General features: G+C 44.6%; 1 protein-coding gene across 2 annotated transcripts in view; it reads left to right on the top strand.

The window, feature by feature from the left end:
- Positions 1-18,099, top strand: part of sp3 (phosphatidylinositide phosphatase spermathreecae) — a 72,638-nt gene that overhangs the window by 7,235 nt on the left and 47,304 nt on the right. For both annotated transcript variants that reach the window (XM_045757723.2, XM_045757722.2), the window contains exons 4-6: positions 82-226; positions 4,566-4,802; positions 9,522-9,632. In XM_045757723.2, coding sequence (XP_045613679.1) covers positions 82-226; positions 4,566-4,802; positions 9,522-9,632 — 493 coding nt within the window. The remainder of the gene's footprint in view (positions 1-81; positions 227-4,565; positions 4,803-9,521; positions 9,633-18,099) is intronic.

Here is an 18,099-nt window from a genome sequence, read left to right as displayed (position 1 = left end):
TTCTTTGAATTACCTTTTTTCATAGTTTTTGGAAAATCTCAAATATGTTAAAAGTTCACTGTGATGTTTCTTTCCTTTCAGTGGTGCTGGAGAGCGAAAATTAGGTTTGCCATTTGGAGATTTGCAACAGAAGGTTGCGCTTTCCAAAACATTTGGTACTATTCGTAGTGTCACATCAACGATCAAAACTGCAACAGTTAATGCTGCAGTAACAGCAACTGGACAGGTAAGGGTTTGTCATAGTAACCTGTTACGGATATTTTTACATAAGGTTGGAAATGCGACAAGATGGCACATGTGTAAATGATGTATCACAATAACATGACTGAAGATATGATGACTACATCACACACCAGAAGATGAAGAAACGAAGATGTTTCGGTCCGTCCTGGACCATTATCAAGTTGACGTTCAACTTGATAATAGTCCAAGACGGACCGAAATGTTGTCGTTTCTTCATCTTCTGATGTGCGCTTTGGTTATCAAGATGGCAAATGCAGCATTGTGAGCTTGTCACCAGCAATATTATCACACCATTAGTACTCACATTCCACAAGTTCTATTTTTGTAGAAAACATCGTAATACATTAATTTCTGTGGAGAGCCCCTTCGGCTCCCCAGAGCTATACTGGACTGATGTGTATATATTAGACCGTGGAAACAGTCAATCGAAGAGTTCTAGGTCTACTGGGGACTAGAACCAGAACCTGGCCCCCCTCAAGAGACGCACAAGGAGCAATAGCCTAAAAACACCCCGTGTAATTGGAAGCAGTCTTTGTCTGCCATCTACCAAGTCAGGCACCCAGAAAGGTAGGAATTCCAAAACAAACTACTGCTGATTAAATAAATTCCAAACCAAAAGCCGAACTAAGCAAACAGAACTCCCCAATCAAAACAAGGAAACAAGTATGACATCCCTACAAACTGCTGCGCATCCATCTGCAGAAAATGGCGTTTCATTACATTCAACGCTGGTTTTCTGTGGAGAGCTCCTTAGAATACCCGAAGCTACCTAACAAAAGATAAAGAAAAAGAGGGTACTTACCCGGGAAGCGGTCGTCATTCGCTCCTCAACTCGAAGTCGAGACAACTGGCTGCAACCTGCAACCCAAGGCTACACACACACAAGAAGGGCCAGGAACATTAACGAGGTACCGTGCAGGCCAGGACCCTGTTCAATCTCCAAAACCCCCATGCCCGAATTGTCAGCCCAGGACATATTCCCCAAAACAGCAGCCAAAGCCTGCGAACTTGCGAATGTCATGGGCACGGGGATAGACCCCAGGCTGGCTGAACCAAATAATCCTGCGGACGACCTGGGAGACCCACGCCCTGGAACAGGGAAGAAGGGAAACTGGTTCCACCCAAAGTGCGTCACCTGTCACTGAGGCCGTGGCGCAGCAGATGACGGCGAAGAGCCACAACTGGACACAAAGCATGATGCATCGCCGGCCGAATAAACCAAGCATCAACAACCTAAGGACCCCTTCGGAAAGCACCAGGCTCATTCTTCGCCAGAAAAGGAGAGGGCTGCAAACGAACGAAACGACCACCAGGACCAAAAGAGCAGAAACCCCTGCTCCGGAGGAGAGCATGAAGCTCCCCGTCCCAACCCCCAGAGGCCAATGCCAAGAAGAAAAATAGCCTTAAAAAAATAATCCTGAACTGAAGGGAATCACCACAAACCGAGGAGAGGAGAGAAAAGAGAGCACCCGGTCCAACTGACCAGGATGGCTCAGGCGGCTCATGAGCAGACCAGAGGTGAAATAATGCCCGAGAAAGCTTGCAGAATAGAGCAGAAGTGACATCCACCCTGAATGCAAGCTGCAGCGGCTCCGCCAGTGCTGCACGATACGAGGCGACAGTATTTATCATAAGAGTCCTGATACAACCAAGAAAGAAAGGACAAAACAACCCGATCAGAAATCGAAAACTACCTACGAAGAGACAAAAAAATGCTGAATGGACTGAAGAGAGTTGCCGGTGTGGAGGTTTGGGACCCTCCCAACCCCCTCCTGGGGAGGGGGGATTGCGCAGATGGATGTGCAACATTTGTAGTGACGTCATACTTGTTTCCATGTTTTTGATTGGGGAGTTCTGTTTGCTAGTTTGGCTTTCGGCTTGCAATTCATTTGATCAGCAGTAGTTTGTTTTGGAATTCCTACCTTTCTGAGTGCCTAACCTGGTAGATGGCAGACAAAGAATGCTTTCAATTACACGGGGGTGTTTTTAGACCATTGCTCCTCATGCCTCTCTTGAGGGGGCCAGGTTCTGGCTCTGGTTCCCGGTAGGCCTAGAACTCCTTCGATTGACTGTTGCCACGGTCTAATATATACACATCAGCCCGGTATACCTCCGGGGAGCCTCTGGGTCTCGCCCAGAAAATGGCGTTTCATTACATTCAACGCTGTTTTTTTTTGTTATAATTGAAAAATATGTTGAATGATGGATAGTAAAGTGAAAAGCCCTTTTTTTAAAGGAAAGAATTAGGTATATAGAAATCTTAATTACAGTACTATATTTTGCAGAATATTTGTGTATAATAGTTTTTGTGTGTGACATGCAATTATGTCAATTTCTGGGGGGAATTCCTGTCAGCTCTCTGAAGGTATCCAAACTGATATGTGCTTCATTAGTTTGGGGTCATCAGTTCCATGGAGTTCTTAGTCTACCAGGGACCATAAGCCAGAACCTGGCCCCCCTCAGAGAAGTTCAGAGAGCAATGGCATATGAGCACTACATGTAAAGTATTGTCATATTCTGCCATTGACTGGGGTAGTAGCCGAGAAAGATAGGCGATCCAAAACAGACAACTAGCTGGTAAAATATGAGCAATTACCCCAAAAAGTGAAGAATTCTGTGTAAACAAAAGAAACTAAAAACGAGTAACTCTGTATGCAAACTAGTACTCCCGCTCGTTAGGGGGTCAGTCAGCTCAGGCGGCCCCACTGTCTGCCCCTCAGTTTGAATCCTGATGGAAAAACTGCCAACTGGAAGGAGGGAGGGTGTCAGGGAGCCTCTGGGGCTACCCCCAGAAAAGGGCGTTTCATTACATTCAACGCTGGCTTTTTTAATTGTTTAAAACAATGTCGTTATCGCTCTTTTTACCTCTGTTACTCTCATTTATTTTCTTTGGACAAATGCCTTTCCACCCCATGGAAGTGGACAATGAGAACAATTTCTGAATTATTTACAGAGACGTATAATTTGCTGAATCCTCTTGATAATTAGTGGAAGTCTGGCAGGTAACATTCTTGGCATCAGCATCATAAGGCATTTTTAAAGTAGTCACTGCTGGGTAAAAATGATGTTAAAAGGTCATTGGAAATTAGCTCAATCCAGCCAGGAATGAGAGACAGAAGGTATACAGTCCATGTGGTTAATGGCTTCAATACATCTCGTAAGTCACTAAAGATACTATTTGGATATGTATTTTTAGTTCTGAGTACAGTGGATCAAATCCAGCAGTTTTCTATGGCATCGTTATTTCTCCTCTGAGATCTGATTCCAAATTGCTTTGGACTTAGTATATTAAGTTTTGTAAAATAAAATGATAGCTGCTTATATATTCAGTTTAAAATATTTTCATTAAAATTGGTAGATTAGGTATTGGTCTGTAGATTTTTATACTGAGGTGATTTGCCCCCTGTGTACCAGCATAGGAGTTGCTGTTTTAATTATATCAGGGAAGGTTTGAAATGTAAGTAATCTGCTGAAGAGTAAAGCAGTGGCTGGTGAAAACAGGTTAGCAGGTCTATTGTTATCATGGTTGGTATTTCAACATAATTAACAGCTTTGCTTATCAATGTGTTTGTATTATGGGAAAAATATCGGATTTATGGTAGGAATAGGAGGGAGGTATAGGAACTAGTAAGGTAAGTATTAATTGCACAAAGAAATCACATTAACGTGATGTATCAATGAGAAGATCAAGTAGGAGTCTTGAGGAGGATTTGTTCCTATGCTCAGGGCATCCCAAGCAAACACCTTAGACCATTACACCACGATATGGTAAAAGCAATACAACCTGGGATTAAACTGAATCCTTTAGGGATCCTGAGGCTTCCAACTGAAGCCAAAGCAGGGTTTTAAACATTGTTTCCATGCACTGGTTGTAGTCTAGGAGTTCTACCCTCAACACATCTCTTCAAATATACAAAGAAATCACATTACCATGACATATCAACCAGACAATTGCTTGGGAGTACTCAGAGCATAGGTTTGAACCCTCCTCATGACTCCAACTGATTTTCTCAGAAGTATTAATGCTGGTATGGGAATGTTTTCTTCTACTAATTATAAAAGGCTGTTAAACTGAGTGATATATAGGTCAAAGGTTATCATCTTTCATGAGTTCTGATAGTTGTCTGAGAGCTTGTTAAATTTTAGAAAGTATTACATGGTTTTCCTTAACTAATTTTTATCAAATGATTTTCAATTATCAATTTGTATAAAATTTAGTTTGCTAATTAACTGTTTTACTTGAAAATTGTGGCATTAATAGCACTTTTGCTTTTATAGTTTTAATCATGTCCAAAGTTCAAGACAGCATAAATGTGCTTCAGGGTGCAAGAGCTCGCAGGGATGGAAGGGACAAGGAACGATATGAGCGACGAGTTTTGGATGAGTTAATGAAGATGTTTAATGACTCCGACTCCTTTTACTACTCTTGTGAGGCGGATCTCACAAGCTCCTTACAACGGCAAAGTGACTCCTACAATGCTAGTCTACCGCTTTGGCGCAGAGCGAATGATTATTTTTTTTGGAACAAACATATGCTTATAGATCTCATTAATCAAGAGGTAAGGAAAATGAAATTTTTTGTTCAAATTACATGTAACAATGTTTTGTTAGACAAAAAAATGTTGCATTTCATAATTCCAATTCCAAGTACTGTACAGTACTGTATTATGTTAAAAATATAATGGTTCAGTAATAGATTATTTATGTAAATTTGCATATATAAAGTAGGTCATGTGTATACATTGTGCCTGGCTGTCACCCATCAGGGTGAGGAAGCTGGCTGTCACCTTCCCTCTCTGAAAGCTTGTCTCTAACTGAATCTACCAGCCACCTCCAACGTGGGAAAGCTGTGTACGTATTCTTCCTCATGCCCAAATAGGGACTGAGAAGCAAAACTAACCCTTACAGGACCCAGGCTGGTCCTGCAGTACACAAGGCCCTCCTTGTTGAGTACTGCTGTGTCAGCGGATTGAAGCTAGTCAAAAACCCTCGTATTACCTCGCACCACATCAACACGCACACACACACACACACACACACACACAGGGGAGATAGGGGGATATGTAACAGTGCAAGTATTTTCCACTCTTTCATGTATAATTGTGAATTATAATTGTGGGTGGGTGTGTGGAAAAATAATTAAAACTAAATGAGTAGAACACCTGGAGAAAAACAATATAATATCAGACAGACAGTATGGTTTTCGATCTGGAAGATCCTGTGTAAAGAATTTACTCAGTTTCTATGATCGAGCCACAGAGATTTTACAGGAAGAGATGGTTGGGTTGACTGCATCTATCTGGACCTAAAAAAGGCTTTTGACAGAGTTCCACATAAGAGGTTGTTCTAGGAAACTGGAACATATTGGAGAGGTAACAGGTAAGCTTCTAACATGGATGAAAAATTTTCTAAATGATAGAAAAATGAGGGCCGTATTCAGAAGCAATGTACTTGATTGGAGGAATGTCACAGGTGTAGTACCACAGGGTTCAGTTCTTGCATCGGTAATGTTCATTGTCTACATGAACGATCTACCAGATGGAATACAGAATTATATGAATATGTTAGCTGATGATGCTAAGATAATGGAGAAGATAAGAAAACTAGATGACTGTCATGCCCTTCAAGAAGACCTGGACAAAATAAGTACAGTATATGGAGCACCACTTGGCAAATGGAATTTAATGTGAATAAATGCCATGTTTTGAATGTGGAATGTGAGAACATAGATCCCACACAACCAATAAATTATGTGAGAAATCTTTAAAGAATTCTGATAAAGAAAGAGATCTAGGGGTGGTTCTAGATAGAAAACTATCACCTGAGGACCACATAAAGAACATTGTACGAGGAGCCTATGCTACGCTTTCTAACATCAGAATTGCTTTTAAATACATGGATGGGGAAATACTAAAGAAATTGTTTACAACTTTTGTTAGGCCAAAGCTAGAATATGCAGTGGTTGTGTGGTTCCCATATCTTAAGAAGCACATCAACAAACTGGAAAAGGTGCAAAGACATGCTACTAAAGTGGCTCCCAGAACTGAAGGGCAAGAACTACGAAGAAAGGTTAGAGGCATTAAATATGCCAAAACTAGAAGACAGAAGAAAAAGAGGTGATATGATCACTACATACAAAATAGTAACAGGAATTAATAAAATTGATAGTGAAGATTTCCTGAGACCTGGAACTTCAAGAAAAAGAGGTTATAGATTTAAACTTAACTAAACAAAGATGCCGAAGAAATATAAGAAAATTCACTTTCACAAACAGAGTGGTAGACGGTTGGAACAAGTTAATGTGAGGTGGTGGTGGAGGCCAAAACCGTCAGTAGTTTCAAAGCGTTATATGACGAAGAGTGTTCTTCGGTTTAAGAGTATTAATCTGTTCCTGGAGACGGCTCATAACCCGAAAACAAATAAACTGTGGCTAATTTCCTCATAAGAAATAATGGGAAATGAATTAATCCGTTCCTGACTACCCAAAAACCTCACTTCAAACTAAATTTTATACCTAATTCATCGCAGTCTACACTACAAAACTATGTTCAAGTTATTAATTACCCTTGCTGATGACTGCTGTTGGCGTATGGAAGATGGTGAGGAGGGGGGAGGAGAGGTATTACATTTTAGAAGGGGCGTCCCCTTCCATTATAACATCAGGCAGTGAGGACCTCTGGGGTGCATTCTCTGGCACATTTTGCCTGCATACCACTAGGTCCTGGTTGTGGCTCACTGCTCGATGTTCTCACAACAAAGCGGTTCATTGATTGTTTTTCCCTTCTTCGCAAGATGTCTCTGTAGTGAGGCATCACATTGTCATTGAAAAGATTAATGCAACGACCTACTGCAGCTTTCTCTGGGTGAGTCGTTTCAATAAAAAGTTTGCATTTCTTCCCACATCTGACACCACTTCTTAATGGTTGCGGAAGGGACATTCGCTGCTGCCTCATCCACCTCCACTGGAGAAACATCTTCAGCTGTATCTTCTTGCTGTTCCTTTTGAAGGGCTTGGAGTTGTTTGGTGGTCAGTTCTTCGTTGTGTTCTTCCACCAACTCCTCCACATCATCACCATCCAATTCCAAGCCCATTTGCCAGCCCAGAGTAACAATTTCCTCAACAATAGGTACATCATTTACAGGCTCAAACCCCTCAGTCTAGTTCTGTTACACATTCAGGCCACAATTTTCTCCAGCCAGAGATCAGGGTTCTTTGAGTCACTTCTTGCCAGGCTTTGTCAATGAGTTTTAAAGCACTACAAATGTTAAAATGGTGTTTCCAGAACTTTTTGAGGGTGAGTTTTGTGGCTTCATGTCACTTCAAAACATTTCCGGAAAAGTTCCCTATCATAAAGTTTCTTAAAATTCACTATGATTTTATGGGCCATAGGCTGAATTAGAGGAGTGGTGTTAGGAGGAAGGAACTTTATTATGAGAAATTTACTGTATCTGTGTAACAATTCATTTTCCAAGCCTGGAGGATGAGCAGGAGCATTGTTGAGGAGAAGCAGGGCCTTGAGTGGAAAATGTTTCTCCTGCAGATATTTTTCTATGGCAGGGCACACCACTTCATTCACCCACTCCAAAAAAAAAATCCTAGTCACCCATGCCTTATTATTAGCCCTCCACATCACACACATTTGGTTTTTCTGCACTTTATACTGTTTGAAAACCCTTGGATTTTCAGAATGATACACTAGCAAGGGTTTAATTTTCAAATCGCCACTCGCATTTGAACGCAGCACAAGTGTAAACCTCTCTTTCATAGGCTTGTGTCCAGGCACTGATTTTTCCTCCTTGGTAATGTATGTCCTCTTAGGCAATCTTTTCCAGAACAGTCCTGTCTCATCACAATTAAACACCTGTTGTGGTAGGTATCCCTCAGCCTCTGCAAACTCTTTAAATTCTTCAATAAATCTTTCAGCCGCTGGTTTGTCTGAGCTGGCAGCCTCCCCATGCCTCACTACACTATGAATACCATTTCTTTTTCTAAATTTCTCAAACCATCCCCTGCTTGCCTTAAAGTCTTTCGTATCTGCACTTGTTCCAGGAGTTTTCTTTACAAGGTCTTCGTGCAATACCTTGGCTTTCTCACAAATGATGGCCTCTGAAACACTACCACCCTTTAACTCCTTGTCATGTATCCAAATTAATAACAACTTTTCCACATCCTCAAGTATTTGTGGTCTTTGTTTCGTGATTGTTGATACACCTTTTGCCACTTTAGCACTCATAATGTCCTTTTTCTTGGCAAGTATAGTGCATATCGTTGACGTGGATTTGTTGTACTGCCTACAAAGTTCAACAACATGTGCACCATTTTCATGCTTCCGAATGATCTCTTGCTTTTCCTCTATTGTCATCTTCACATGCGATTTCTTGCCTTGAACCTTACCACTAGCCTTCTTGGGACCCATTGTGATATATATTATAACAAATTTTATGCTGAAATAGCAAAAACTCCGAAAACAAACGGTAAATCCTTGTGAAGAATTCAGGCGGGATAGTCACCAGGGCGCGAAGCACTGTAAATTGAGCGGCGATCGCCGTGTCACCATGCGCTAGGTCACCCTGTACGCGTATCAACACCCTTCGTATCCTGAGGCAACCCTCATATCCCGATACAAATTTTCCAAGCAAATCCTGCTTGTAACCCAAAAAACTCGTTACCAGGGACACTCGTAAGCCGAGGTAGCACTGTATCAATGTAAAACCTATTTTATTCATCATTACTAAGTAGTGCTGTGGCCTTAGTTGCACAGTGGTGCTGTGAGTTGCTCCTGCATGCGCCAGCCTTGGTCGCTTTCTCAGTACTGAGGCTCTCAAAGCCAGTACAGATGCTGACAATTTTTTTCCAAGATGATGTATGTTTACTAAAATTCTGAGGCACAGGATGTTAGCCTCATGTAGCCTGGAGAATTTTGAATTGCTCCCTATGTGTAAAAGTGCCATATGACACTACGCAACCCTAATCGGGTGTCTTAAGTCAATCTGCGCAGTGCAGTGATTAAAGTTTAAGTTAAATACTTTTGGTGTAGTTATGATAGTTTTATGTACCTAGAGCCTCAGAACACTTTTTTTTTTTAATATTTTAAATTCTAATTTCAACAACAAGTTCAACAGCACTGTCTGTATTGTAGTCTTTTAACCTCATACCCTTAAATATAATCTTTATGGTATTTTTCTTCAGACTCTGTACTAGTGTCAATTGTGATTGTTATCCAATGTACAGAATTTTCTCACAGGTGATTAATGACATGAAAATATTCTGTTGGCAGGACACAAATTTTGACGTGTGGATTGTTCCTGTGATACAGGGCTTTGTACAAACGGAAGCCGTACCCCTTGATGCAGCTGTAATTTCTCCTGATGATTCCGATGATAAACAAGTAAGTCAGAACTATGTACATTTTTTCTGTGAGGGATACCCTACTTGAGATGAAATTTAAGGCAAAGAAATTTATAATAGGAACTATTTTTTCCTTTTCTCTTTCTCACATTGTGTGATAATTATATACAGTTGTGATTTTAGTTATAAACTGATACCTCAGCCTCCATGTAATATTTATAGAACATCTTTTGAATATTAACTTAAAAAATTAAAACACCTTTGTGTGATGGTACTGTATATGGAAGATTAGTATTGTGCGATGCAATATTTGAAGAACACTTGAATATTGACATGAAATGTAAAACATTTTTGTATGATGGTACTATATAATGAAGATTAGTATTGTAATTGTGCGGTAGAGTTTTTTTAATACAGTTGTTAAATTTAAAACCAATTCAAAAGTTTGCTAGGGAAGGGATATGACCTTGTGCAAGATCTCAACAACAAATAAATATAATCTTGAAAAATGTATAAACAAATTTGCAAATACTGTATTGAGGAATATTTCTAGTAGTCACAAGAAGTATATTAGCTTGGTAGTTTCAAGAATTATACTGTACTAAGTTCAGGCAGGTGGATGGATGGGCTTTAAACATATTGTGCAGGGGGGAAGGGGGAGGGCAGTATTTAAGATTAAGCAAGAGGGATAGGATAGATGGGGAGTGATCAGGCAGGAAAGAGGGATGGAATGGTTGGGCAGGAAAAATAGGTGTGTGGATGATTGAAGGGGATCAGGCAGGTGGGCGGCAGGGATCAGGCAGACAAAGGAGATTGGCTGGAATGGATTGTGTGATTTTCTGTGGGGAGCCCCTCTGGCTTCCTGGATCCAGGCAGGAAAGAGGGAAGCAAACTGATATATGCTATATTAGTCTGGGGCATCAGTCAATTGGAGTTCTGCCTACCAGGGACCACGAGCCAGAAGCTGGCCCCCTCAGAGAGGCACAGGGAGCAATGGCTTATGGAAACCCCCATGTGTTTGGAAGCATTCCATGTCTGCCATCGACTGGGGTTAGGCACCCAGAAAGGTAGGCATAACAAAACAAACCCCACCTGGTAAGAAATTGCAACTGAAGACCGAACAGAGAGACAAAACTCCCCCAAAAACATAAGGAAACAAGCAAATGTCATTTACCACCACCCCGCCGCTTGTCTACGGAACCCTTGCCCCGGACCCCGCCCCCATGTCGGCTACTCACACTTCCAGTTCGTAGGCTGCTTCACTCTGGGGTGGTCGTCGACGTGGGTCTCGATCTCTTGGCGGATTTGTTCCTTAGTAGTGTTTCCTGCTCTTTGTGGTGCAGTGGCTAGGAGAAAATTCAGTGTACTGGGGCTGCATGCACTTAGGGGCTACCTTCCCTAAGCACCCTGTAAGTACTACCCTTGGGTTCTAGGGTTAACGTCCATAGAGACTTCGGGATTCCACTTCCGTAGGGGGTTCTTGCTGCTCGGCATTTACCCTGCTCTTGGGGACAGCTGAGGTTTTGTGGCCTTCATTTGGCCTTGGGAAGAGTCATGACCAGGTTGTGGGGGACAACCGCCAGAGTCCTGACGGTTTCTAGGCCGAGCCTCATGATCCATATTGTTGGGGGAGCCGGTGGCTGAGTGAACAGAACATTGGACGCGTGATCCTGTGGTCTCGGGATCGATCCAGGGTGCCGGCGAGAAACAATGAGCAGAGTTTCTTTCACCCTGATGCACCTGTTACCTAGCAGTAAATAGGTACCTGGGAGTTAGTCAGCTGTCACGGGCTGCATCCTGGGGGTGGAGGCCTGGTCGAGAACCGGGCTGCGGGACACTAAGCTCCAAAATTATCTCAAAGATAACCTTAAGATTGGGTAGGAAGTGGTGTTGTTGCTGATTAGGGTGCAAGGTGCTGCGCTGCTCGCTTACCTACACGGTGGCTATGTTCCTGTTCCTTCTGGTGGCGTTGTGCTTTTGCGGAGTTTTTCATTTATTTTTATTTTCTTGCCATTAGGGGGGGTCCGCCTTGTTTGCCTATTAGTCCACATAGGGTATTTTGGTGGCCCTCCTCTAGGCTCCTCATACTTGTACACATCACAAGAGTCCAGTTAATAACTCATTCCCCTTTGTTAGCTTTTGGGTTTAACTAGCTAGCAGTACCTTGCCTGGGCTTGCCATAGTAGACAGCTTATGGGTCCTGGAAAACCCTGTCGAGGCTCGGTTGACTGATGGATGTGTCTTTGATTTCCACTTCGTCTTGTGCGAGATTGAAGGCTGTTCTGTGCCCTTGTCTCAGGGTGACAGTCGCCTGTTTTGTCTTGGTGATGCTGCCTATTGGGTCAACGACACCTTTGACCTGGAGTCTTGCGAGATGTGTTCTCTGCTCGTGCTCCAGTTTACCCATTCTATTATCACTGAAATCCGGGTTCAGGTGACATCCGCTTTGCATACTCGGTTTTTGTTGCTGCCACGTACTAGGTTGGTTGTCCGCTTGGGTGTCCCAGGACTGCCCCGTTTTGGTTACAGGGACCCGGACTTGGGGGCGTTAGTCTCTTGACTTTGGTTAAGTCTTTCCCCAGTTTGCGCTGTTTGCCATACTCCATCCATCCCCCTGCTCCCGGCTCCCAAATGTCTGAGGGTTTCGTAGTCGGGGCAGGGTTAAGTAGGTGTTGAGGCTCAGGCGGGTTCGGGGGCTACCCCATTTGAGTCTGCTCCTCCTTCCGAGGCATCTGGGTCCTACCAGCAGACCCCCTTCTTTCCTGCCTTTCCCTTGGACTCTGGCTTTTCTTCAGGGGTGGAGGTTGTGGAGGACGGCTCTGCCCCGGGGATGGGGAGGAGTTGACCTGGGGGCTTTGATCCCGCTTGGATTTTGGTGCCCTGTTCGCGGAGTTTGTTGTTGCAGGGGGAGGGATTTTCCTACCCCCCCATTGCCTGTATTAGTATGATTTTGGATCTGCTTCTCCTCGGGTTCGGTTCTGGGTTCCCTGGGTTCCTTGGCTCCCTCTTTCCAGAGGTTTTCTGCCTCTCGAATCTCGCTTAAGGAGGTTCGGGAGGCCATTGCAACTTACCTCCTGCGTGGTTTTGCTACCATTCTGCATGTTTACCTGGAGGGCGGGTTTGAGCGCTTTAATGAGTGCTTATTTGCCTCTGTGCTTCCACAGGATGTTGGCCCTTGTACAGCTGCATGTGCAGGTTCCCACCCTTTCGGTGTCCTTAGCTGGTGAGGACTTGCGCACTCACACACATTTGGTCTCAGTCTTGCGCTTCTTTCTCCCTTCTCAAATTGTCCTTGGACTGGCTTGGGGAGGATGTGGAGGCATTGATTGCTGGCCCTTCATCTGGGGGTGCTGGCCGCAACAGCTAGTGTGTCGACCACGCTGTTAAAGTTGTTTGTGCCAATTCTCAGGGGAAGCGGTGTCTATGTGCTTTGCTTCTCGCCTCACATGCCGTCAGGCCATGCTTGCTCTCTCCTTGGAATCTGGTTGGGCCCTGGATCTTAGGTTTTCGTCACCTTTTTGTCCATTGCTGTTTGCGGAAGCTGCTGTCACTCAGTTTTTGTCGGTGGCCCCGTCTAGTTGTCATCCTATGTCGGATTTGTTGCTTCTCTAGGGTGGCCGTTCTTGGGCTTCTCAGAAGGGTCGGGCCAGGGCTCAGGTTTTTCTGGGCTGTTGGTGCCAGTTTCGGAGCCGGCACTTTCTTTGGTATCGGCGTCATGTGGTCAGCGCAATGCTCGCTTTGCTCATCGGTCGGCTTCTCGTGAGAAGAGTTTCTGCTTCTTTGTAGGGCGTTTCGGGTGGTGTCCTCTGGCCTGTGGCCAGTGGCCGGCGGCTCCTTCAGGGGGTTTAGGCTTAGCGGGGCAGGCTTCTTTTCCTGCGCTCCGTCAGGTCATTTTGGAGTGGGTGCGCTTTGGCGTGGTCAAAATGACCTCATCCCTCAGGTGGGTTTCCCGCCTGTTTCAAGCTCTGTGGTTCATTCTGGACTTGTCCCATCTGAATCCCCTGGATTCTTTATGTCTCCTTTCTCATGACCACTCTGTCCAAGGTCTGACTTTTTTTTGGAGTCGGGTTCTTGGATGGTATCTCTGGACCTCTGGGTGGCACGTCCCAATTCACCCTGAGTTCAGGGATTAGCTCAGTTTCATTGTGAGGTGGCAAGCTTACTGCTTTCGTTGCTTTCCTTTTGGCTTGAATCTGGCACCTCACATATTCACACGTTTTACCCGGGTCGTGGTGTCCCATCTGCTTCTGCTAGGGGTTCGGGTTCTGGCCTACCTCAATGACTGGTTAGTGTGGGCTCCAAGCTGGTCTGCTTGTCTGATCGTCAGGGGTGTGGTTCTTTCCCAGCTTGCCGGGTTGGGTTCCTGGTGAACTGGAGGAAATCCCATCTGGTTCCGTCCCAGGTTCGGACCTGGCTGGGCCTCGTGTGGGACTCTAGGACCTATTTCTTGTCTCTTCCTCTGGAGGTGTTACTGCAAATGCAGTCCCACCTTCAGCTGTTTCTGGTGGGTTCCTGGATCACTCGGCAGTTGCTCGAGCAGCTGTGCGTGAGTCTGAACTTTGCCAGTGCTGGTTTACCCATTGGGTCGGGTCTGGCTTCAGCCTCTGTTCGGGTTCCTTCGGGGACCTTCCTTCCGCCTCTCTTGTGATAGCTGGATTTGGCCTCCAGGGCCCCTTGAGTCGTTGCATTTTTTGGGGTTCAGTGCCTTGGCACCTACCCGAGCCCTCACTCGATGTGTTCACAGATGCCTCGTCTCTCGGCCGGGGTTTTGTGACTAGTGCTCACCATGCCGGCCAGGGGCGGTGGGCTCTGTCCTTCTTTTGGGCACGGTGCGGGAGTTCGTAGCGGTTTAGTTGTCGCTTCGGAGGGTTCGGGGACGCTTGGGCTTCTACGATCCGGCACCAGTCGGACTGCTCTCTTGTGGTTCTTTGTCTGAACTGCAGAGTTCTCTTTGGTCCTTGGCTCTTTGGGGCTGGTTGCTTCGAGTGACTTGTCTGCTGGATTCTTGGGGTTTGGCTATCCTGGAAGTTCATATCTGGGGAGTGTCCAACATCCTGGCGGACAGCCTGTCCCATTTCATTCTCCTATCCACGGAATGGACGGTCGACACCGACTCGTTCCGTTGGCTCTGCCAGATGTTCGGGTGCCCATGGACCTCTTCGCGTCGACCTAGTCGAGATATCTTACGATGCATGCGGAGCCCTGGTCGAGGTGGGGGTTACCTGTACCTCTTCCCCCGAGTTCAATTGTTGCTCCTGGTCCTGGCTTGCTTGGGGACTTACCAGCGAAGAGTAGTCCTGTTGGCCCCTTGGTGGCCGGCCCAGCCTTGGTTTCAGGTGCTGCTTGCTCAGCGTCTGAACCCTAGAGTCTTCCCGCTGCTCTGCCTCTTTCGGAAGATCGGTCCGGTCCGGTACGTGGCTGGTTCGATCTTCTCCTTCCATCTTTGCATCTGGTCTTTTTGATGTGGGTTTATCACCACTTGTATGGTGATCTGGTGACTTCGTTGATGGTGTACTACCTTGCGGCAGTATTAATTTAAGTTTCCTGGCGGTCCTCTCAGCATTTTTTGACTTCGTAGGTTGTCTTCGATTTCTGATCAAATTGTTTTGTCTTTTCTCTCTCTTGGTTGTTTCAGGACCATAATCTTATGCCGAATATTGTCGTCTCAGTATCGTGCGCTGCTGGCAGAGCTGCTGCAACTTGTGTTCGGAGTTGGTGTCACTTATGCTCCATTCTGCAAGTTTTCTCGGGTGTTTGTTTCACCTCTGGCCTGTTCATGCGCCGTCTGAGCCATCCTGGTCGTTGGCCCAGTTGCTCTCTTTTCTTTCTTCTCCTTGGTTTGTGGTGGTCACTTCGGTTCAGGACTGTTTTTCTAAGGCTCTTCCCTTGTTGGCATAGGCGTCTGGGGGTTGGGTTTGGGAGCTTCATGGTCTCCTCCTGTGCAGGGGATTTCTACTCTTTTGGTCCTGGTGGTAGTTTTGTTCATTTGCAGCTGTCTCCTTCTTTTCTGGCGAAGGAATGAGACTGCTGCTTTTTGGAGGGGTCCTTGGGTTGTTGAAGTTGCTAGGTTCGGCCAGGCGGGGTGCATCATGTTTTGTGTCTGGTTGTGGCTCTTCACCATTACTTGCGAGCCACTGGCCTACGTAGCAGGGGACGCGCTTTGGATTGACAAGGTTTCCCATGTTCCCTGTTCCAGAGTGCGGGTCTCCCAGGTCGTCTGCAGGATTATTCTGTCCAGCCAGCCTGTGGTCTATCCCCGTGCCCGTAATGTTCGTAAGTTCGCGGCTGTGGCTGTTGTTTTTGGTAATGTATTCTGGACTGTCATTCGGGCATGGGGATTTTGGAGGTTGAACAGGGTCCTGGCTGCACGGTACCTCATTAATGTTACAGGCCCTTCTTGGGCTTGTGTAGTCTTGTGTCGCAGATTGCTGCCAGTTGTCTCGACTTCGAGTTGAGGAGCAAATGGTGGCCGCCTCCCAGGTAAGTCCCTCTTTTCCTTTATCTTTGGTTAGGTAGCTCTGGGGAGCCGAAGGGGCTCTCCACAGAAAACTAGCATTGAATATAATGAAACTCCATTATCTGGGTGAGACACAGAGGCTCCCTGGCATCCCTCCCTCCATATAGTTGGCTGTTTTTTCGCGTTTTTTATATTCAGCCTCTGAATTGGGGTTTGGTAGCCAGTGTGGGAGGTTTGGGGCTCCTTCCCCTTGCCAGGGAGGAGGGGGGGGGGAGCTGCACAGACAGCGGTGCACCAATGTCATACTTGTTTGTTTGTTTTCTGATTGGGGAGTTCTACCTGCTCGTTCGGCTTTTGGTTTGCAATTTTTAACCAGCTGTAGTTTGTTTTGGGATTACATCCTTTCTGGGTGCCTGACCTGGTAGATGGCAGACATAGACTGCTTCCAACCACATGGGGGTGTCCTCATGACTCTCTTAGGGGGGCCAGGTTCTTGCTTGTGGTCCCCGGTAGGCCTAGAACTCCATTGATTGACACTGTTGCCACGGTCTAATATAAACACATCAGCCCAGTATAGCTCTGGAGAGCCTCCTGATCTCACCCAGAAAATGGTGTGTCATTACAGTCAACTGCTGGTTTTTTACTTAAATACACTTTATATGATATTTGTAAACAATGAAGAAATAAATACTGTAGTGACATTACAATCTCAGATACTAAATACTCAGATCACAAGCTCATTGAAGTTCAGACTAACACCAGTATTTGTAATACGTCCAGAAGGATTAAGAAGTAAGAGGTTATTCAATGAACTCTTTGTTTTGACAATTAGACTCTTAACTAGGAAAAGATAAGTATAGAACTTGCAAACATCCACTGTGAAACAGTCTTAAGTAGCAAAACTCCCATGCAAGGAATAGAACAGTTGTCTGCTGAAGCATACAAAGTCTGCTTGAAGCATGTTCCTTTGTAGAAGGTTAGAAAGAGGACCACCCAAGAAAGTGAATGCAGATGACTCTCCAAAAGAAGGAAAAATAACAGAAGTTTTTAAGCAAACATGACTATCACAACAAAGAAATCAAAGGAAATCTAATCAGGGATCTCAAAGAAATACAGCAGATTTTGAAGCAATCATGCCAGTATGAAGAAATTAAATTGTAAGAGATAACCATAGAAGAGAAAGCGTTTTTAAGTTTAGATTATTTATTATGCACCCCATATCCCTCTTGTGGGCGGTAGTGGAAAGGGTTACAGAGGCACATAATGGGCATCAGGGACTGAGCCCAACAATTCATATAGCTACGCAAGTTACAATTTTGATGAGCTAGTTACAAAATTCAATGCACATTGTCATATCAGCAATGGGCTCGAGAACGACCACAAGTACAGTTTCTAATTTAAGCAACTGACATATGTGGAGAGCTAGTGTACAAAATCTTATTTTTTTCACATATGTGTACATGGAAATAAAATATCTGCATCAGTATTGAACCTATACATGTAAGTAAAAGTTTATACACAGAGGATAAAGAAACTAGTGAAATCCTAAAAGTGCAATATGAGGTTATGTTTAGTACCCAAATAAACAACATGAAAGTTGAAGATCTGGACAGCTTCTTTACTGAGGAATATCCAGACCCCAGACAATATAACTGATATTAACACAAGCACAGCAGACTTTGAAAGAGAAATTGACAGCATGCCCATGTACTCAGCAACTCCTGGAATTCAATATTTATGAAGAAATGTAAAGTACCAGTAGCATAGGTGCTCGGTGTAATATGGAGAAAAAGAGCAGATGCAGGTGAGATACCAGAAGAACTTAAATCAGCAGATATAGCTCCACTACACAAGGGAGGTAGTAAAGCTTTGGATAAAACCTATAGACTAATTGCATTAACATCCCATCACACATAACATAAGATTTTGAAAGAGTGATAAGGAATCAAATCTCCAGTTTTATTGAGAACAATGAACTTCACAACCCAGATCAATGTGGATTTAGAGTGGGAAGATCCTGTCTTTTGCAATTACTTGACCATTATGACAA

Source organism: Procambarus clarkii, chromosome 67, assembly GCF_040958095.1.
Source record: "Procambarus clarkii isolate CNS0578487 chromosome 67, FALCON_Pclarkii_2.0, whole genome shotgun sequence".
Lineage (NCBI taxonomy): Eukaryota > Metazoa > Arthropoda > Malacostraca > Decapoda > Cambaridae > Procambarus > Procambarus clarkii.
Note: the sequence above shows the minus strand (reverse complement) of the source record. Positions and strands in the feature narration are given on the sequence as shown.